This window comes from Fringilla coelebs (assembly GCF_963513975.1).
Source record: "Fringilla coelebs genome assembly, chromosome: 14".
NCBI classification, from domain to species: Eukaryota; Metazoa; Chordata; class Aves; order Passeriformes; family Fringillidae; genus Fringilla; species Fringilla coelebs.
Genome location: NC_140040.1, coordinates 14,974,783 through 14,998,569, shown reverse-complemented (window position 1 = coordinate 14,998,569; position 23,787 = coordinate 14,974,783). Strand labels below are relative to the sequence as shown.

Sequence of the window (23,787 nt, the reverse complement as noted above, 5' to 3'; positions counted from 1 at the left end):
TGTGTCTGTAACACTTACAAAAACTAATACATGAAAATTAACCATGACCAGGGAATCCTTCATTCAAGTGTAAGGAAAAAAAAAAAATAGGAATTGAAAGGAAGTTTGAAAAAAACCCAATAAGACAAGTAAAGAACAGAAGAAAAAAAATACCAACCTCCTATGTAATAAAATTCTGTTTCTCACCAGTACCTTCTATAGATAAGGCTGACTAGTTTTACTAAACAATATTTCTATATATTGTACTTCTACATTTATAGCAACTTCTTCAACAAGGAAAAAAAAAATAATAAAAGCATTTTCCTCAATACTGCAAGATGATTACAAAAAATGGAATTACATTTCAAATCTGCAATCACACATTGGGCTGCAGAATTTTTATTTTCTAACCATTGATTCATTTGGCTGTATATTAAAAAAAAAAAAAAAAAAGAAAATGTAATATCACAATACTTTCAAAATAGGTCAGTACTGACCCCAGCTTATGGGCCGTCTAAGGTTTCTCCTACACTGCAGTTGCAACACCACTTGAATTGATTTTCTCTGCAATGACAGCTCCAGTCAGACTGGCACCATGGCAGTCTACCAAGACATCTCATTACTATGCTAGGCAAATGACAGCAGCTGGTGTCATATTATAAAGGTGTTTTCAACAATGAAAACACAGCCCCTCAATCTTCAAGGCAACACTAAATCGTTTAGAGGGTATCATTTTTCTGTTAAGAGCATTATTTTTGGACAAAGACCACTTTTAAGTTTGAAATTGCCCTGCTTTTTTAAATAACTAACGACCTCCTAACATTTTTAAATCACTTTATTATCTCACCTACATTGTTTGGAAGTACTAGTTGCCAGGTAACTGTTTAGCAGCCATTTTCAAGGGCTGGAAATTTATTTTGCATGTGTAATATATATATTTACACACACACACATATGTATGGAATGTGTGTATTTTTTGTGTGTGTGTGTGTATGTAGATATATATTGAATTTGGGCATGACTGGATATCTCTGTGTCTGTAAATACACATATATATATGTACATGTGTGGGTACATGTACATATACATATATTTGAATGTTTTCAGCATTCTGGACCCTTCTGGGAACTGGCATGCCATCCCTTTCCTGGGAAGGGGTTTATTAAGCCAGCCCTCACCAACCACGAGTCCAAAACCAGGGTAAAAGGCTACAGCAGAGCAGGGCTGGACCCGCTGGGCATCACTCCTGGGCCTTGGTGCCCTCCTCGGGCAGCTCTGCCGAGCTCCCTGCCTTGGCAGCCGCCGGCTCCTCCAAACTCCCAGCAGCTTCCGAGTCGACTCTGGAGCGCTTGAACCTGCGGTCGGGGTACTGGCTGTTGTCGAAAGGCATGCGATGCACACAGAGCACGTGGGTCTTCAGGTTTCCCTTCTGAGAGGCACTGTAGGGGCAGTATCTGCACTGGAAAGGCCGGTGACCTGCGGGACAGATGACAGCCCGATTAATTTTTGCTTTAGCCCACGGATATTGCACAGTCCGGACAAATGGGACACTGCGGAGCCCCTCTTCTTCTGGGAGGGGCCATCTCCCTTCCTCAATAAACTGCATTTCAAAAATTCTCTGCTTAGGATTTCCAGAGCAGTGCAGCTAATCCATCTCCCTCCTCAGCCCCAGCTGTAAATCCTTCAGCCCAGGGTCCAAACCGAGCTCTTGTAAATACAGCGCGTACGAAACTGTCTTCTTTTACATTTGTTAATTATCTTTTTTATTGAAGTGCAATTCAAGGATGACAATGTGCAGACCCTTAGTCTAATAAACACACTTTGTCTTTGGGTGGGTTTCTGGGTAAAGAATTGTATGTTTTATTTCAATCGCACAGATTACTTTTTAATGGAAAGAAATAATGGATTGAGATAGCCAAGGCCTCAAACCTGCAAACATTTACTCCAGTGAGATTACTCCTGTGAGTAAAGATATGCAAGCATGTAAGTGTTTGCTGGACCAGGGCCCAAGGTTATCCTCAGCTTTAAAATAAAATGTCCAAGCCAGATTAGAAAAGGAATGTTAATGCACAAAATCTGATAGATGCCCTTCTTGTGGATAAAACAGCAATCGACAAAGGCATGAATGAAAGATATCACTTCTCAGTAGGGCTTATCAATATGCTCTCCTATATTTTTCAGATTATTGTGACTTCAACTCTCCATGCTGTATCTGGTCTTGGAGGTTATGTTTCAACAATCACATTTCAACCTATGCTGGGAAGTTGTTGATGTGCTTTACTGGAACTTTATGAGCTTTGTCTCTCAAATTAACTTAAACCAGGACCATCTGAGGTCAAATGCGCTTAGCTTGCTTTAATTTGCTCAAATAAATGAATAAATAAATGTGCCAGACCATCTACATAAAGCCAGGATAAGTGAAAAACAATACCCTATCTCCACATTTGAAGAGCACATTTTCCCTTGCTGCTGTGGTACTACTTAGCAGACATAAAAGAGATGCTGGGGTAGCAGAGGAGGAAAATTATGCTTCCTACAATGGGGAAGGGGCTGGACCCTCTCCCCTTGCTTTTAGGTGGGAATTTACCAGCTAAACAAATAGACACCTGTTGTGAACTGGTCTGATGCAACCTGTACTGGAGTGGAAATGCTGCCATGGTCCTCCCAGCAGAGATGGGAGCATGGGCAGCTGCTGGCACAGGACATGAGCATCTCTGTAGCAGAGTAAATTCACTTGAACCAGCATTAGTACCCCGGGCTGCTCAAACAACTTGCCATTTTTACTGTAATAACAGCACCACCACCTGAGGGCTGTCCCCCAACACATGCTGCTTGCTACCCAGGGGAAGACACTTGATGTCCTGAGCCCTTGCCCCAGGAATGCAGCCTTGTTGCCTTCCTCAAGGATGGAAAGCTCCCCTTTCCCCCTTGTTTTCACAGGCTGAAGACTGCCAGAAGTGTAACTGCCCCCCAAAGCCTCCACTGTGCATGTTCATTATGTATGTTATGCCTCCAGCACAGGAGGGATGTGGAGTTGTTGGAGTGAGTCCTGAGGAGGCACCAAGAGGATCTGAGGGATGGAGAGCCTTTCCAGTAAGGAAAGCATGAGAGAATTGGGATGGTTCAGCCTCGAGAAGAGGAGGTTCAGGGGTCACCTAATTATGGCCCTTCAGTACCTTAATGGGTTGACAAGAAAGATGGACAGGGACTATTTACAAGGGCCTAGAGTGACAGGACACAGGGGAATGGCTTCAAACTGACAGACAGAGGGTTTAGGTTGTATATTAGGAAAAAATACTTCCCTGTGAGGGTGGTGAGGTCCCAGCACAGGTTGCCCAGAGAAAGCTGTGGCTGCACCATCCCTCCAAGTGTTCCAGGCTTGGAGTAACCTGGGATAGTGGAAGGTGTCCCTGCCCACAGAAGGAGGGTTGGAATGAGATGATTTTTAGTGTCCCTTCCCACCCAAGCCACTCCATGATGCTATGATCTCACCAACCAGCTCTTAATGCTTTACCCACAAGCAGCTCTTAATAAACAGCCATCCTAATTCTTTCCTGCAAAGAACAAATTCTAAGCAAGGAATGCAGAAAGCATGGCTGGAGCTAACCACCTCACATGCACCAGACTAAAAGCAAACTCTTTTTGCCCACCACTGAACCAAGTTCAAACCCGTGTTCAAAATTCCATGCAGAGAATGTCATTTATTAATTCAAGGCACTTTAATAAATCAGACAATATAAAGTGCACCTACAAGGATTCAGTTCTGCATTGCTTCTCCCATGACTTACTTTTTCAGGCCATCAAAATTTCACATCACTGCCTTGTGAAAAGTAAGTACACAATAAGTTAATTTGTATTGTCACTATGCAGTACAACTGTGGTAAAGAGCACATTCATTTTTAATCCGATATGAATAATATATAAATATGTATACAGAGTGAGGGTCATAGGAAAGCAAGCGGTACGTTGTTTACAGCAGAAGTAGTACAAAAAGTAGAGATTATTCTTGCTTGCAAAGATAACAATATCTGCAATTTGCTTGTAACTATGGGGTGAAGGAAAATTCCCATTTCTTTTAGGTATCCCCATTCATTAATTTTAGCTCCAAAACTTGTTGTGGGCAGCAGGCTCTTAAAATAACCCTTCCCAGATAAGTTGGCAATAAATTTATAATGCTTTATCTAGCAGTGGTTGGTAGGTCCTTTCTTAGCAAGCTATAGTTCATATGCATTTTACCCACTATATATCTCCCAATGAAATTATATGAAAGCCCTCCAGAAAAAAAAAAAAGATAAGAAAAAAAGAAAAAGAAAAGAAGAAAGGAATCTTCCTGATAGTTCAGGAGATGATGTGATATGCATTGCAATCGTAGTAAAAAGAACTAGAATGAAAGTGGGAGGACTAGGGGGGCAAACTATGGTGTGCATCTTTCTCTGATCAAGAATCGGGATAGAGGATAATGTATTGTTTGTAGCTGAAATAATCCTATTGTGGAACTATGTTCTAGGAAGGCTGTGACTGAGCATGTGGAGAGACTTTGCAATCCTCTGGATGGAAGCTGACAGTCTAAGGAAATGGAAGAGCAGAAAATAATAATCAAAATTAGCTAAAATGACAACAATGATGGCAGGACTCAAAGACCACTTTTAGCATGTATGGATTTCCCTAGGAGGGGTGATCACCTCCAGCACCTGCTGAAGCCTCTCCTCTAAAAGTGATCTAAACCTCCCAGGATCAGACCCAGGAGAGGTGGCACTGCTGAGGGGACCCAGGCTCATCATCTTCTCTAGTTTTGGCTGAATTTTAGGGAGCATAAGGAGCACGGATAAGAGGTGGCCAGGATGGAGAAGTTTTCTGCAGGCCCATATTAAGAAAAATCCCTCAGTGTTTGAAACTAGTCCACCTTTTTAAAAATATATGCTGCTTCATTAATTTAGGCTTTGAGGGAAAAAAAAAAAGTAAAGTTTGTTTTCTTTTCTTTCAAGTTTGTGATGTGATATGTTGCTTTGTGACACTTCATGTCAAGCTGCATCAGTCACATCGCGTTAGGTTTCATAACATGGCATGACTGATGCAGCCCAACATGGTGCATCAGCTGAACAGTCAGAAACTGGAGGTTTTGAGAAAGACATGGATCTCAGTCTGGGGTTTAGGGCCACTTAAATGAAAGTTTACCTCAAGTAAGGGCCTTGGATTTAAACAAAATCATTGCCCAAGAATTGTTAAAGATTCTAGTACATGCCAAAACGTATTTTGCTTTGTCTAATCTTTAAAACTCAAAATGTATTATTGGAACACATAAAAAGTCAATGTCAATGAAGTGGCACTGGGTTACTCACTGTAATCCAAACACTGCTAATAGTTACTAATTTATTAACTTTGATATGGATCCATTATTTAAGATTAGCACAAAGGAATACACAAACGAGAGAGAGAAAGAGTGATGAATACTAAAGTCTTTTTCATTAAAAAAATCATTTACATGGTCAAGCCGCATTAATTCTCCACTTCTAAAAATATTTGATCGGCATCCAAATTCTATAAAATTTCCACAAAGAAACATCTTATTTTTGTGGTATTGCAGGCACATATGTAGGGGTTTGCACTAAAACGTAAAAATGGGCATTGAGCTAGTCACATGAATAAGATCAGGAATTTATTCCAGATTGTTAAAAGTGTACTAATCACAGCAAAATCATGGCTTTCTCCCAAAGCAGCAAGAAAATGGTAATTTGAAAGAAAAATGCCAATAATACATCACACACAAGCCGTCTGTTGTCCCCACTACACCACTTTGTATTATATTGCATATGTGTACATATATACACAGATACACGCGTACAGACACACACACACACGATTTAATGCATAAATTTAGCGGAAAGACAGAAGAGCAATAACATGATGAACAGAAAACAAATGCTGTGCAATGTACTATAAATTATAATTAAGCTCTGAATAAAATGTGTTTCTTAGATATGACATTTGTTCCCTTAAAATGCAAAAATGGCCATGATTATCTGACAGAATGTTTTTCCTTAGATGGCCAATGGCTATAGCACTTACTGAGATGCAATACGGCAAACTCATTTCAGATTTCTTTGCCTGGTTTAAGAAAATCCTTTTGGTGAAAATCAAAAATAACAGCAATTACCTCTTTAAAACAAATTATTCCCTCGCAAAGAGATATTTGAAAAAGCCTCAAAGGCTTGAGTTACTCCAAAACAAATCTCTTTAGTTGGGATGTTGGGATGAAGGTCTGGACTCGACTTGCTGGGCCACTGTAGCAGTGCCCCACGGGCAGGGCAGCTCCGGCCAGCCCTGGCCACGGGAGCAGGAGCGGCTGCAGTGGCTCAGGATGGATGGGCACTGCCTGCTGCACAGGGATGCTCAGTCCCGTAACGTTGCTGGTGGAATGGTCCATGTAATCACACATCTGCTGCCCAGCAAAGCCTGCACTCACACCTTCAGTAAGCCCGCACCACCCCAGGTGCTCCCCAGAGCTGCTTGGAGTCCTTTTTCCCCCACACAAGGTTGTACTTGAGGTACAATCATCTCTAAGCACATGAAGTGCGTGGTGCCACAGAAGTGACAGCAGGCAGCGATGGCTGGGTGCTTTCTGTGCTTGAAGAGACGCTTTTTGAGCATCTCCAGTTCTCTGGCAGTGACTGCTGGGCTGAGCTCATGTCTCTCTCAGACCACAGCCTCCAGGTCCCAGGCATCTTGGTGAACACTGCCATTTGAAAGTATATTAGAGCATAATAACAGGCATTTGCAAAGGGAAAACTATTTTCATTTAAATCTTGGCTAGTGCAATTTCCTTTTTTTAACGTATAAATTTTCATAAATACATTTCCTAACCACAGCAAACATCCCAAGTACTGCATGCATTACCCAGGAGAGCAGAATGGCTCTAAAGCAGCCATTCGGATCTGGAGCATAACAGTATGGATGGGAAAATGCTGAATAAATATATTTGTCCAATAGACAATAATGGCTCTGATTGAGCCATTCCACTTTATTGGTCTCAAAATATGCATTTTATGAAACTCCCCAAATACCAGACAGATTAAAATACACCCAATCAGGTTGGTATCTGTAATAAAAGTTTTTATAAAACAATTGAAAAGTATATGTTTATTTACGCACAGGTCCAAGACCAACCAAGATGATCTTTGGGGAAAATTTCAATATTCTGTGAAGTTTATATGTTACTTGGATTACAAAAAAAAAAACAAAATTAAATTTTAAAAACTCTGTTTCATGTTGACCATGAAAAGTCATAAAACCAAAAAAGCTTTTTTTGAGGTATTTTTGGTGATTTCTTTTGGAACAACATTTTTAAAAAATGCAGAGATATCTGGATTTTAGGAAGTCCAGGGAACACTTCCAGCAACCAAGGCTAAGGCTTTGGATTACATGTTTCCATTGGAACTCCTAAAGCAAGGGCAACCCCCTGATCACCCTCCTTTCAGCTGAATTCCTTCATTACCAGGCTCAGTCCTGCTGAGTCCTTAGAGGTCCTCAGATGAGTTCCTCATGGCACCAGTCTCGTTACTTAAATCCCTCCTCACTGATAGGGAGCACTTCAGAGCAGATCAGGTGCTGCCACCTGGAAGAGCCTTTCTCTTGCTGTGAGTTACTAGAAAGATCTTAATTAGGGGAGGATAACTTTGGGGTGAGACTCAGCACACGACAAAACACAGCCACCAGCCTGATCCTAAATCAATATAAGGATGTCTGGAAAAAAGAAAAACATGCCAGGGTCAGCACCCACCCCAAAGTCACCCCATGACACTGCAGTCCTGGTGTCCTGCAGAGATGGACACTCACATGCACACAGTGCATGGGCACCTGCAACAGCAGGGTGGCAATTCACTATCACTGGCTGCAGAAGAGCTGGAAAATAAAAAGACCTAATCTGTAACTGATTTTATCGAAGATTTTTACTTGAACAAAAAAACTTCAATCGTCGGGTTGAATTAAACCCTCAGATACCTACATGGCTTTTCTGAAATTTATCAAAGGTGGAGCCTATTCTTAAGTTAATGCTTTACACAGCACTTGGTGTTTCCAAAAAAGTATTTCAGCTTGCTGATGAGTGTACTAAAATATTTAATGATGACACAGAAAAGCAAAAGTTGGTGCTACACTTTGCCTTTAACACATATTATTAAAATACTATGCTAATTTCACACATTCCCCCTAAAATAAAAACTGTTCTTATAATAATTATTCAATTCCTGTCTCAAAATGCTACAGTCACTAATTACCACACACTGAAGTTTCCTTTAAAAGCAAAAGAAGTAAAAACCACCAACAAATCAGCTCTGCTATGTAACACAGCCAAGTGCAGGTTGGTCTGACACAGAGGTTAACAGCCCCCTGGGCACTCCTGATAAATTCTACTGATGTCCATCATCAATATGGTTTTACCTTACTGAATGATTCACTCACAAAACTATGGAAATTATCACTAATTTAACATTTTTTTGCCTTTAGTATCTGGAACATGGAAATTATAATTATTTGGAGGTAGAGTAAGGAACTTGTTAGCCATCTGTAGTGCACTAAATACAAGAGAATTAGGAAATGGCCAGTGAAATCACTGATGGTGTAACACAGACTTGCAAGTCCTGGGAAAACAAACATTTCCCATTTCTTGCAGAGTTGGTAAAACAACAGAATTACTCGGCTCCAGCTACTCAGCACAGAATTTGTTTCCTTTTCAGAAGTAGTTATTCACACAGGAACTTTTGATTTAGAAGGGAAATGGATCTCTTCTTGGAAGAAAGGAATAGCCTCAGCAGAATAGCTGAAAAGGTCTTCCTAAACAAATATTAAACTTTATGGGAACCCTGTAAAGCTAAATTTCTGAGATAAAGCACAGAAGGCTGTGCTTTCTCAGGATCTGTGTGTCTCAGACCATGGCTGGTGGGTGCACACATGGTGCCCTGTGCACAATGGCATCAGTTCAGGTTCTGACATGACAAACATGAGTTACGAGCCCGGAGCCTCAGCGGGCTCCAAACGAGGTTAGCGGGAATGCTGTCATTGATTGAGCTTGAAATGCCAGACTATCATTGTCCCATGCTTTGGGAAATTTAATTACATTTAATTTTACATATTTATTTACTTTGGTTTATACACATAAGTAGAGGACAGAGTTCTTATCAAGGGCACTAGATACCTGTTGTAAAAAGCAGGCAAACTCTGACTAAAGTCATAATGGCAATGGTTACAGAAATCATAATCCTTTTCATAATCCTAAACTCACAGCAGCTTGTTTTTTGGCCAAGCCTTGGTGTCCAGCCTTTCTGTCCTGTCTGGTACCAATCCCCGTTCTCCCAAACCCCGATGTGTCCCTTCCTCTCTGCAGCCTGGGCCCCTCCACAGGAGAGGGGAGAGGTACCCAAGCCCAGGGAGTGAGCAGGGTACAGTCCTCACAGCCTTCCCTTTCTCTGGTGCTTTGGGGAGACTGCAGCTAAGAAAACACATTTTGAAGGTAAGTGGCAGACTTTTCTTTAATATTAACTAACCCCGAGTTCTTCTGATCATCAAAATTACATGCTCAGAGTCCCACCTTTGCCTTTACTTACATATTTCAATTAATTGCTATGTCTATTCACTCCTTTACTTGTTTTAATCACTTCAATAACATTATATTCCCATTCTAACCCCCTTGAGCAAAATATCTCAGTTTTCCTACTAGGTCATTCACAAGTTTTCTCGCTAATGTTCTGTCATATTTTTTAATTGTCTCAGTAAATATTTATTATTTCAGGGAGCATTTACCACTTCTTGAATGAAGCTGTATTTGAATTTAATGTACCTCTGATTTCCCAGAATAAATGCTATACTGGTGGCACTGGGATTTTAGTAAAGAGAACATTCAATTCAGAAGCTAATAGGAAAGACCTTGTTAGTGACTTTGCTACCAAATATCCTTTATTCTGCCTAGCAATTCATAAATGCAATAGAATTTTCTCTTTCACTCTGGGCAACTGTCTTGAGTTTATTTATTTTATTTGGCAGAATGGAATTTTAAAAATCCCATACTCAGCTTTCTAAATCTTTCCTGCCAACATTTGGATGTGTCACATCCTCAGCTGGTGTCAAACTGGACAGTCACACAGCCTGAGCCATACAAAGACTGCCCCCTCTGTGCACAGCCCTCTAAGGATACCTGGCCTCCCCACCAGTCCCACGGTCCATAAATCTCCTGGGTGGGAAGGGATGGAATTATCCACGTGCTATAACGTTTGCTGAAGTGAGACCCTAAGCTAGAATATCTGTTTTCTACACGTATGATGTCACTTAGACTAACCATGTTCTCCTTTCATTTTCGTTGTTGCTTTTTCATATAGCTGGGGTAATTTAGAAGGTATTTTGTCACATTATCACTTGTCATGTACCTCACAATTCTCTAACTCCAGCATCGTGTTAGTAGAGAGAGTGAAGAACAAAACACATTAAGTAAATAAATATCTAGCTCACTAATAGCTAATATTTCAAATTATCCAGGAGTAGCTCACAACCCCACTAATCATTCTGCTAAAACATCACTATTATCTGTTTATGGGATTTGGTGAGTGGAGTTCTCAGAACCACTCATTATTGGCAATGCTTCTGCATTATGTGCCATCACAGCACAGAATTACCATGAGCACAGCCTGAGTGGGAACTCACAGCAACCCACCTTTCACCAGGCACATTTCTGATGTAGGTGTACATATAGCTAATGTTTCCAGAAAAAAATAAACCAACATATTTTTGTTATATCCCATTCAACAAACCAGGAGATCAAACAGTAAAAATTAAAGGGCTGCAAAGAGTAAATTGAGCATTAACTTTGCAGGACCTCTCCCTCTGGAAAGTGCTGTTGGTGTTGTCACAGAAAAAAAAGTGTCTTTTTTATCAAGTCACAAAGGAAATGCTTTCTCCCCTTCTCCTTTTCTTTTCTATAAAAGGCTCTCTAAAATGAAAGGTGTCAGACTTTGCTTTTTCTTCTTGGCATGATCCAGAATGTATGGCTGAGGAATGACAGATGTCTGCAACCAGCTGCAATGAAGCATGCTAAAGTTTCAGTCTAATCCACTTATTTCACTGCAGTCACGTAAACCAAAACAAATGGGCAGTGCCTTACATTATAAAAACACAGCAGCATTACTTTGTTGCATAATGTAGCTGATACGCCATCTTTTTATCATTTTTCCTACTGCAGAAAGAATTCACCTCTTTATTAAAAACAGCCCCTGAAAGTTCTCCCATTCTGCTTGCCTCTATTTTTTTCTTTTAGTGTCACAGCAGTCCTGCGATGCTCCATGCATTACTCAATATGTGGCTATTATAAAAACACCGTCATATTTTTCCAGGGAAGACTGCTTTTGTTTTTAAAAACGTGATCCAATTCAGAAGCCACTGGGCCTTATTCTGCTCTCTCATCCTTGCTGCCAGCCCATGGCTTGAACAGATCTGCGCTGCTCTGAGTCAGGGTAGGATCTGCCATCAGATCAGCGCATGTTTCATCTGTGCAAAAGCCAAATAACAAGTGCACCGAGCGCTTACCTTAACGGGTAAAAAAACCCCCACGTCTCTGTTTTCCACTGATCAAACTGGAAATGTCATCAGAGACACAACTAATAGCCTTAATCTACCCAACTAACCTCATTCAAAACCCTCCCATTTTAATGAGGAGGGAGACCCACTGGCAGTGTGTTTCCTGAAGCCCTGAACACCCCCCTGTGTTTTGTTATGCCAGAGGGAGTATAACCTAAGTGAACATGGCATCGCTTCCTGGGAAGGGAGACCCTGCCTCACTCCAACATGTAGTGCAGCAACCTTTTGAACCCTCCCCTCTTTAATCCTTGTATGGAAAGGGAAAGGATGAGGAGTCATGTGGCTCCCTCCCCGCCAGCAGTTCCAACAGCTGGGAAGCACTCTTTCAGCGCAATTCATAAAAAAAGATGTGTTGGATTTCGCCGATGGCAGAATGGTGTACGATTTCTGGCCCTTCAGGCTAAAACAATAAATGCAAAGAGGAAAATTTGAGATTTCCCCCCTTAAACTTCCCACAACAACCTCAGCAAAACCACATGACTTGTCTTGTACAATCTCCCTGGTGTTTTCAGTGCTACTTTGGCAGGAAATCAGAATTACTGTTATATAAATTCCATCTGATGCCAGAGCTACCATCTGTGAGTAAAACTGCTTCACCTACGTCTGCCGGCAAAGCCACTCTCCCAGAGACAAGGGAGAAGGGGAAAAAAAATTTGATTAATTTGCAGAATGCTTGTGATTTGCTCATATATTATTATAACTGCTCATCAGCACATGACAAATTCCCAGCACTCCGCACAGGAACCCGTTCAGTTTCAGCAGTTTTTTGCGTCGGCACCTGACAGACTGCAGAGCCACTAATGACTTTCAGATGCTTACAAACAGTAATTCTATCTTCAGAATAAAAAGAAAAATCCGTAGGAAGAAAAGAGTAGAGTTAGTCTATTCCATTTCCTTCCTGTATATCAACATGATTTAACTCTTCGGGGCAGCAGCGGTTCCAGGATCACAGCACGGCTGCTCCTTGCCTGTAAAAGACAAAGACTGCCAATCTCAGGGGAAAGGTGGAAGCAAAAGCCGGTCTCCGAAGGCTTTTGCTACACCAGCTCCACAGAGAGGCAGATACAAAGCAGGTAGCCTAGGAAAAGGCACACCTACCCTGCAGTACTGGGAGAAAATACACGCTCTACCCAGTGCTCCCGAATTCCGTGTCTATTTCCCTATTTTAATACTTCTGATAACCTTTTACATTTTCAGGGAACACATCTGCTTCCTAACTGCAGCTGAAATGTTTTTTTCCCCCTTTAAAAGTATGATTATGCTTTCTGAAGCACTGTCTGTGTGCTTGATTGCCTGTTTTAGATTAGAGATTTTAGCAAGGAAACAAAGACTTCAGAGTGCACATCAGTCCTGCATATGAGAAACCACAGAAGGAATAAGCAATAAAATGTGATGCACCATCTGTCCACAAACAATAACCTGGATGTTCTGAAGGCTTACAAATTATTTAGCACACAACCTCACCGAATTATAGGACCCTTAAATAGAGCAATAGACTGGGAATGAGAACCTCTTTGATGTCCTTTTGTATTTTTTTTTTTCCAACTCAGCCCTCGATTGATTGCTATCTGTTGAGGTATTTCTCAAAGACTATTGGAGCAAGTTGATATTTATTAAGTAGCTCTCTGTAGAATATTTTGCCACAGATTTGAACAGTGGGGTATACACTGCCTCCCTGGCCCTAGCCTGCTGCAAACAGATTGTTAATCAAAAGAGAGTCTAAAAGAATAGTCAGTTGGGAAATTCAGTCCTAAGGGCAAAATGCTGCCCTCGGTACCCATGTGCAACTCCTGCTGGCTTCCATGGGAGCTCACGGGAATGCTCAGGGAGGAATTGGACTTTATTAAGTACAAGAAGCTTTCTGACTGGACTCCTGTAGAACAATTCTCTAACAAAGGAAGCGATTTTAATTTTTGATTTTTTTTTTCTCCCCCAAATTAAGTCCTGCTGCAATTAAAAAGAAAGTGACATTTTTCCTGGCTGTCATGCTGAAGCACAGTGATCTTGCATGCAAAACGCATTAGCAACTGAGCACACTCCAGGTACTGTAAACTAGAGTATGTCAAAGCTATTGGATCCCTAGGCAAACCTGGCATCCCCCAGCAATATGCTCACATACCAAAATAAAGATATTCAGAGACCTGTGTTTAGGATAGAGGATTTTGTCTCACCATATTTAAACGTGAAATCATGTTCAAAAAAATCAGCCAAACAAACACTAAAAATATTTCTTTTTTAATATGCAGTGAATTGCAAAATTTCTGGATCTGCTGTTTCATTCAACCTCTTCTCTGCATTATAAATTCCTGAGTTTTTGGTGAACATTAGAATTTGTTTTTTCCAATTGAAGCATGCCTCTAAAGCCATACTCCAAAATAAATCTGCATCCCTTAAAGCCACCCACTTAATTTTTAAAAGGAAGAGCCTGCCCGAAATATTTCTTTTGCTTTGGTTTCCATAGAATTTTTTCTGCAAATTTTCTTAACACAACATTTCCCATGCTGGCTCTCAGCTAACAGACATCCAGACCCACCTACCAAAGGTCTTCTCAGCGTGGTCTTTACTCTTTTGCCTAGATGGCAGATTAAAATTCAAATAAAAATAGATATTAGAAGACAGAGGATTTTTTTTTTATCGTATTCTTTTTGACAAACAGGCCAAGAGGGAGGTAACTGTATAATTAACTTTAGATGTGCCTAATGTAACTCCATTATCATTGATGGGTCTTATGGAGAGACACTGAGAGGGAAATGTGCCTTCTAGAGTTTCATAGTGGAGCCAGAACTATTGAAGAATATTTCAGTATTTAGGCCCTGATTCAGCAAATTGCTGAAGGTTATGCATACTGCAAAGCCTGTAAGTCACCCCACAGACTTGTGTAGGAATTCACAGGAGCTCACACAATGCACGAGCCCAACCTGTCCCTGAGCTGGGGCCTTGGAGCTTGGCCCTTACTTACAAGGATTCCAAAAAGAGACATGAAAATTTGCCTGGCACATTCCATTGTCTCATTGTGACTCTGCATTCCTTTCTGCATTTATTTTTGAATTTATTTCTGCGTGGTCAGGGTGCAGGTGAGGGTCCAGCAGCCCTGTGCAGGGACCCACAGCCATCCCAAGCTCTCCTGCAGGCAGGGTGGGCTCACAAATGGCTGCTAACTGGGAGGATGGGAATTTCACCAGCACTGAAGGCACATGGGGCCAGCTGGTTGTCTATGGGTTACACACAGACAAACAGTCAACACCCAGAGCTGAGGCTGCTGTCACCCACGTCTCTAAAGCCATGAGCTGCCACCCAGGAAAGGGTGGCACGAGATGAGTGTGCACCAAAACCCTTAGATGTCAAAGGAAACAAAACAAAAATCTCCTTCCAACAGCTCCTGTGGCAGTCAGTATGCAGAGGAACAGATGCTACCGAGGATTTCATTTTAAACAAAATTGAAAAAGTCCAAATTTCTACAGGCAGTGAGACACTGCGTCCATTTAGGGTGTCTGGGTATTTTTTCAATGATTTAGAATAAAGGAGCTCCCTACACATCTCTGAAGAACTTTTTCAGCATGTCAGGTAGCAAAGAGGCAAGCATCCCTGCCAGCAGCACCCAGCACACCAAAGCCTTGCTCCTGCTGCCTGCAGGAGAGCCACTCAATCCCAGGGAAGGTTCATTGACTTCCACCGACTTCCAGGGAGAAGATTTACTTATGTGAAATCAATGGCAGGCTCTGGGCTTTCAAGCAAACTGATACCCACTTGGGCTTCTCTGTGTATAAACCAAAACCGTTTTGCAACAAAACTAATGCATACAGTGGTTAGAGGGGGCCAAAATATTTTGCCTGCTGGAGAAAAGGATGCAATTTCTCTGATTTCAACAAATAATCTGAGGCAGGTAACTTTCCTCTATCTACCATTATGCTAATCAGAACAGAGAGGTCTATAAATGTACTTAAAGAGACAACTAAAAAAAATTAATCTGCGGTTTAACTTAAAGGTCAACTCAATACATATTGAGAAGTCAACTGAAATTCTGCCATTAAATATAATCACTGCTTCTAGGGTGGTAAATACTGTGTGGAAATACGCATCAGGAGCCAAATTCTGATCTCGGACAAGCACATGGATGGAGGAGAGCAGTGCTGATCTTGCATACAGAGCCTTTCCATCTGAGCCTCCAGGTATCAAGATCCAGGCCACTGGATAAGCTCCCTTAAATTCCATAGGATGTGATTAATATAGTGTAACATATAAAAAAATATTTATATATTTTAGAAATCTTGGCGGAAGAGGGTTGTGGGTTTCTGGACTTTTTCCAGCTTTCTGGATTCCTACTTTCAAGCATTTTCTGTAACCTGCCTGAAAGGCTTAGAGAGTTCCTTTCTTACAGAAAGAACAGAGATTTTTCTATAATCACATGGCTAACACAATGAAAGCCTTTCAGATATAGAAACTGCCCCAGCCATTACAGTAAAATCAGGAAGATCAGGAACAGCCTCTGCTCCTGCTCCTCAGATCTGGGGCAGGCATCAATCCCAAGCCCTTACTGTACACACAATTGTTCACAACCTCAAACCAGTTTTCCTGTTGTTAACAGAAAGAAGTAAATTGAAAAAGGCTTAACTAGCATTTTATATGTGTGCAAACTTATTCTTTAAATTTTAATATATGGTACAGTATAGGCATTTTCTTCTGAAATAATATCAAAGATTTGGAGAGGGAAGGCACAAAGGTCAGATTTAAATCCTGAAGGTAGCATAAAAAATTTAGATAACACTGTTTGTATATATTTTTGTATAGCATGTGTCCTGACAGTGTCACCATCAGCATGGGCTCTAGAATTCATAATCCACTGTGCTATTTTTTAAAATAGTTTGATTTGTTTATTAACTGTGCTTTCCTATTTCCATGAGATATAGACATCGACAGTGAATAGACCTTTTCTAATTGAACTGATAGCTTGAAAGTGAACATGCCCTTGAATTTACACTGAAAGATAGACAGTGATTATTTATAATAAGGGATTTAGTCAACTGCCTTTCCATTTGTACAGCAAGGACTTTATCAACAGACCATGTTTAGGTAAATAGTGCCAAATAAGATAAATTTTGTATTAAAGGACGAATGTCTCGCAGTGTCAGATGTACAAGGAAGAGACATTTGGCTGATGATATGTCCTGTAAGTATAAAAGAGAGTATTAAGATAACACTTTATGCTAGCATTAATACATCAAAGTTCTGGACTGACCTGTTTCATCCAAAGTGAAAGCGAGGATGCTCTTAATTCCTATCTAAGATTAATTTAATTCAGAAGGCATTCAGCCTTATGTCCTGTTTTGCAGCTTTATAAGAATTGCTGGATTTGCAAAATAGCACGGCTGTACGCACGTTAATAAATGGTCTGTGTTTGTCTAGGCAGAGTTGAAGCCTTTCTTTAAAAACACACACACACACACACACACACACAACTCTGGCTCCGTGAGCTTGCTTTGCCCACAATATTAGAGCTCAGCTATCTCCTTGCTGAAGGGCCTATTTGTCTGCTTTAAGTGAAATCACTCAATTCTCAAAAGTCAGTGGAGGACTTTGGAAGGGGGAGGGCTGGGAGAGGCCACTCCAAATAAGTTCCATTAATCAAAAGACACAGTCTAATGTAACTAATATTTTACAATTAGAGAAGACAAGATGGAACTAAAAGCCATCTATCTCTCTTACACCACATGATCATCGATTCATAATCAGAAGACTGAGAGTCGCACAAAGATGCATTTACAGGGGCTGGGGGAGGGGGCTGGGTCGGAGCCGGAGATAATGAACACGATGAGAAGGAGCGGCGCTGAAGGCTGGGGAAAGATGACAGAGTGGTTCAATGGTGACGGATGACACGAAGATGAGTACTGATACCTGACAGGCAGCGAATGATGACTGCAGTCCTTTCCCACCATTATGATCCTCAATTATCTTGCTAAGGACTAAGAGGGAAGAAAAAAAAAAAAAAAAAAAGAAAAAAAAAAATAAAAAGAAAAGAAAAGCCAAAGTGGCTCAGCCCATCCGTTTATTTATAAGCTGGGATAATGCTAGAGTGTGCCAGGCTGCTGGGAAAGGCCACCTTTTGCAATTTGATCAGCACTTTATAGGAGCTGTAGTTTTCATTGTCAGCGCTCATGGGCACAAGGGGAAATGGGTAAAATACAGTACTTGTCCGTCTGTTTTGTAATAAAATTCTTAAATCTTCAAAGGGAGTTATTTTTTTTCTTTCACTGCCACCTTCAGGAAAAAAAAAAACCCAAAACCCTGGGCTGACCAAAAAAATAAAAGAGAAAATGGGCTTTGTATTTGCACATAGAGTTAGTGAGTTGGAGCCTGTGCTCCCAAAATTCCACATGCAGATTTATCCAAATGAATGATACATGGTGGGGAATGAGCCAGCACGAGCAAGAGCCGCAGCTATGAGGAGTGCAGGAGCAAAGTGAAGAGGAACTTTTCAAGATTCTTCATTGATTTAGGGAATTATTAATAAAAAGGGAAGAAAGTTTGCTCGAGACTGCTTTGTAGTTGCAGAAGATGCCACAGGCTAGCATTTCTATACCAAAGAATATGCCGTTCTGCTACATTATTTATTTTTAAAGACACAGATCTCCTAGCTATGTTGGAGTCGTTGCTTTGGAGAAAAAGAAAAACAAATTAAGATTAATGTTCTACACAGCTCCCGACAGCAGTAAATATTTGATCAGAACAATTCACATTTAAATGTTGACATACTAAAAATCATATTTTTTGGAAGAAATATTTCTTCTTCCTGCTTTAACCGAAACTTTCCATTCCTGTCCCTTTCCCTCACTGGTCCTCTTGAAGAAACAAAGTCACACAATACAGCACCACATTTTTAGCCAGGATAACTAAAATTAACAAAACCAGGTCATAAACAGCTCTGTTTAAAAAAAAAAAAAAAAAATTTGCACACACTATACAGGTCACACATATTCTGCAATCCTGCCTGCCTTTTTTCTCTCTCCCATTTCCCTCCAAGGGGGCAAGCTGCTCAGTTTAGCTCCAGCCCAGGAGGACACAGTGGGCATGGTTTGCTGCCTGCAGCGCCCTTTGCCCACCACAGCAGGGCACAGGCTCCCAGCAAAGGGGGCATCCCACACATTTTGGGGTGATGAGATGAGTTTACAGCTCTGCCTGCTCACCAAGGACAGGAACAAACCAGCCAGAGACATCGAGAGCAGCGTCTTCTGTGCTCATCAGCAAGCACCAAGTACCAGGTAGGAAAGCTGAGCCCAGTTCACACACGAAGAGGCTCAAATACAAACACACCAGGTTTCATCTGACTTCATGCTAAAACTCCCCATGCACTTTTCCTGGCTCCAGAAATGTCATAAAATTATACCAGGAAAAAAAAAAAAAAGACACATCAGAACAGAGCTGTGCCATCTGTCAGAAGTCAAGTGTCCCCAGTCACACCAGTTCCTGCTGGCCAAGGGATCTGTACCAATAAGCACTGGGAGCATTAGCAGGTGCTTCTTGTTATCAGAGATATTACAAGTAAAGGAGTTCTGGATTTTGGTGACACATGCTAAACAAAACAGGTGGGGGTAAAAATCCAATGGCAGGAATTAGCCTAAAGGCACTTGTAAATGCTGACATGGGTAATAGCTGCCTTACAGCCCTGAGCATGTGTTGGGCTACCTGGGCACTGGGGCAAGAGATGCTCCAGCCCCAATGCCAAGGGAAGGCAAGGATGTGTCAGGACATTTGTCAGGGCTACTGGGGCATCACTGAGCTGACAAAAAGCATGTCCCCAAAGGAGAGAAAACATACTGCGTGACAAACTTCAGCTTTTCTAGAGCTGCTCTCTAATTTCAGTGGCTTCCACCTTTGCTTTTGCACGGAGAATACACAGGTTGGGCTGCGTCTGAAAGGACTGGACTCCACTGGCACAAGAAATGCAGCAGGCATCGCACAGAGAGTGTCTGCACAACGAGAAGCCCTGCTGGAGCAAGACCATAAATATTCCAAGAAGCATTTTGCAGATATCCATTTAGGAATCCTAATTATGAACAAATGTCCTTAATCTGCCCACTTCATACATCTGAGATTTAAGACAGGTTGAATCCACGATCGTCATCGCAATTAGCACAAACAAAAGGGCCAGATGTGAGAAGCATGGTTCTGATGTCAGGGTCTTCACAGCAACTGATCAAATATTGTATAGCTATAACTGGTTTTCATAAATAGCATATCTCAGAAGTGATGATAACTGACACATTATAAAATGCATTTTTCAGCGTTTTTTTGCAAGAGCACGTGCTGCACTTGTGCACAAGTTGGACCCATCTCCCTGTGACATTACTTCAGCATTTGTGGCAAAACAACTCAGCTGTCATCAGTGGATTCACAATTGTGTAAAATTGGACTATCATAGTGATTAATTGGGCTAACTTAATTTGTACATACAAATTAAGTAACTGCACTCACAAACACCCAATTTAGCATGTGTGTGCAAGTTTAATTTGCACATACAATCACACACTTTATGTGAATGAGATACATAATTATGAAGATTTTTTTTCTGCCCTTGTCTGCATGTATAAATTCTCTGAAAAAAGTCTTCATTATTTATCTTGAACCCAGATAAACAAATATTTCTTTTATCTACCAATATCAGTTCTGTTTTCCAAATGGCTACCAGGAGAAACCATGTATATTTATGAACTAGAGGCAAATTAATAAAAAGGATAAAAAGATGAAGAAGAAAAAAATCTTACTATTAAAATGCAGTTGTTTGTGCTTGAACACAATTCTAACAAACATTAGAGTATTATAATTTTGCTTGAACAAGCAATGCAAGACCCAAGCTTTAAAATAAATTTTTTAAAACTCTACAGAAAAAGTTTTACTAACGTGAGAATAAAATATTTAATTATTAGCACAATGTTAAGATTTTATTTTGAACATAAAATTAAGATGCTGAGGTTTATTCTGCTGTCAGTTCAGACCACAAGGGCAATGTAACAGCTGCCCTTCAACAAGCAGCAGCAGCAATATCAACTAAAGTTTAGCTTTTTGTTATCACTAAAGCTTTTGATCAGTGGGAACTGTTCAAGAAAGGACTGGATGTGACACTCAGTGCCATGGTCTAATTGGCAAGATGGTGATCAGTCAAAGGTTGGACTCGATGATCTTAGAGGTCTTTTGCAACCTAAAGCATTCTGTGATTCTGTGAAATAAGTATTAACACCTGAACGCTGCATTAGTAATTTCATACAAAATTAACCGGGAATTATCTTAAAAATAAGGAGACTAGAAAGAAAAATAAATTAAAAAAAAAAAAAAAGGAAAACTAATAAAAAAGCAGGGCTTCAAGCAGAGCCTTCACTGCGCTGTAAAGGACGGGCTCGGGAATATTTAGCCGGGTGCTCTGATAAAAACCCATGGCATGGGAGCGTGCGGGGTGCCAGCAGCGGGTCAGTGCGCAGTTCGGGCCAAAAGCAAAGCGAGAAAAAAGAAAAAGAAACATTCGTGTCTCGGGGTCGGTGTCCCAGCGCCCGCTGTCGCCGCGCTGGCCCCGAGCGGGGCGGGCGCTCGGTCTGCAGCGCCACCTGCGGGCGGCGCGGGGGCAGCGCAGCGCGGGCAGCGCGCCGGGGCCGGGTCACGGCGCGGTCACTGCCCCGCACCGCGGCACGGCCAGCCGCCACACCGCACCGGCACCGGCGCCAGCGGAACCCCACACCGCCCCGGCACCGGAACAGGCCCGGACACGGCCCCGGCACAGACCCGCACACAGCCCCGGGGCCGGAACGAACCGCGGCACGGACACGGCCCCGGCACCGGAACGAACCGGGAGCCGCACGCAGCCCGGGGACCGGAACAGAGCCGGAGCCTGTACACACTGAAACAACCCCGCACACAGCCCCGGGACCCGAACAGAGCCGGAGCCTGTACACACTGAAACGACCCCGCACACAGCCCCGGGACCCGAACAGAGCCGGAGCCTGTACGCACTGAAACAACCCCGCACACAGCCCCGGGACCCGAACAGAGCCGGAGTCTGTACACACTGAAACAACCCCGCACACAGCCCCGGGACCCGAACAGAGCCGGAGCCTGTACTGAAAGAACCTTGGGACCGAAAGAACCCCGCACACAGCCCCGAGAGCGCCGGAGCCCCGCACGCCGCGGGTCTGGCACTGCCGGTGCTGCCTGCCCCGCACAGACCCGCAGCGTTGCGGGTTCAAGCTGAGCAGCCTGCCAAAATGACAGAAATGTGTTGCAGGACACGTTGTGCAGCTCCGAGGGGCTGATTTTTAGGTGGCAGCGCTGATAGGGTGGCTTTGCTCCACGCCAAAGAGTCACCACGTTGATTTTTTTTAATGTTCGTGCAGCAAACTGGCTCGTTGAGGGGGGAAAACCTGCCTAATTTCAGACCTTCTATATCAGTACAAGTAGGGCATCAGAATTAAAGCCATGAGTTTTGCAGCCTCCCCAGCCCGTGGAGCGTGGCCTGAGCCCCAGCACTTCCCAGCACTTCGGGCTCAGAGCACGGGTTTGGGTCTCACTCCATGCCCCGGGGAGCCAGCGCTGCTCTGGGGCTGGCCTGGCACAGCTCCTGGCCATCGGCTGCCTGAGGTTCTGCTTCCTAAGAGGGCACCACCAGCATCATAGATAGGATATTTAGCGATAAAAACAGTACGTGCACACGAGCCCCGAGAAGGACGAGACTGCCGGGCGCAGGCTCCGCGCTCGGAGCGCACCCGGGGGCAGCGGGGCTCCTCCCCTGGCAGCGCAAAGTGCAGCCTGCCGGCGGCACGGACCGCTGAAAACGAGCTCAACTTCTGGCTCTGAGTATTGCAGCATCAAAACCCTCTTGTGGTCTTGCAACTCACGTGAGACCAAACCTTGGTCCCAGTTATAGCAGGCAAAAGCTCTCCTTAAATTAAACGGGAGGTCTTTTTTCATCCTGCAAAGGAGGAACTTTGCTACAACAAAAATAACTAAGTGAACAGAAAGGAGAGAAATTAAGGGAAAGGTAGGGTTGGAATTAAGTGGAAAAATGAAGTAAATCACATCACTAATTGAGTCAATTTGTTGATTATAAAGCCAGAAGGCACCACTGAGATCGCTGTTCCTGACCTCCAAACTCATGCCGTCTAGAGGAGTTCCCAGAATTAATCCACACTTTAAGCCTAAAAGCTGTGGCTGAAGTAGATGATAACTTCCAGAAAATTACTCTGTCTTTATCTAGTACAGCCTAGGAAGAATCTGCTGAAATCCTCATCCCTTTGTGCAAACAGCTGACTGTCTAGCAGGTAGAATTTTCTATCGCCTCAATAGGAAGTTTGTGCTCCAACTGCTTGTTCAACCAACTCCTTGGAAGAATTAACAAGGAATCCCTGGCAGGAGTGCCATGGTTTGGGTAACCCCGTGACCAACCAAAGTGTGTGTTCCTCAGGTGTGTCCCCCCTGTGAGCAGTAAGTCTCTGTCAGAGGTCCTGCTCCTTAGCACAGAAGAGCCCATCCATTCTTCAAGCGTGATTTGGATCTTACATGCGGCTTTAAATTATTTCCCTGCAATTGGGCCCAAATTACCAAGTAGCAAATTACAGAGGGATGTGGATCAGTGTCTTCCTGGCTGTGTATCTGCTCAGTAGTCACACCTCTGGGATAGTTGCAAGCTATCCAAGTAATCAGCTTTTCCACCATGCAACTGATTTAAAAGAAAAACAAAAACCCCAACAAACCCACAACCCATAACAACCCCACACAAAAAAATCAAAACCTGGACACTTCAGGAGTCTGCTGTTGAATGTTACAGATAATAATATATTGCTTTCAACAGTTTTGAAGTGTTTTTACAGAAGGGTTGTTTTCCCATTGATATTTTGCAAACCATAAAGCACTGAAGTTGACTGACATCCCTGTGGTTCACAGAATCCCAGGATAATTTAGGTTGGAAAAGAACTCTGAGATCATTGAGGCCTACCTTTGACTAATCTCCACCTTGTCAGCTGGACCAGGGCAAGATGTTGGCAGAGGCAGGAAAAAGACCTGAGACTTTAATGGAGCACCAAACCCACCAGCCAGGCTTCCAGTTTAATAGCTCCCTCCTAGACGGGCAATTTTTAATCCATTCCACTGGCACCATATATTAATTTTTCAATATTCTTTTGGAATCATTCATTAATTTGGAGTGGGTTT

At 42.4% G+C, this 23,787-nt stretch overlaps 1 protein-coding gene across 1 annotated transcript in view; it reads right to left on the bottom strand.

Moving 5' to 3' along the window:
• Positions 1 to 1,219: 1,219 nt before the first annotated feature.
• Positions 1,220 to 23,787, bottom strand: part of ZNF536 (zinc finger protein 536) — a gene marked incomplete at its 3' end in the record, with an annotated part of 238,046 nt that continues 215,478 nt past the window's right edge. The window contains exon 6 of the mRNA XM_084215151.1: positions 1,220 to 1,455. Coding sequence (XP_084071277.1) covers positions 1,220 to 1,455 — 236 coding nt within the window. The remainder of the gene's footprint in view (positions 1,456 to 23,787) is intronic.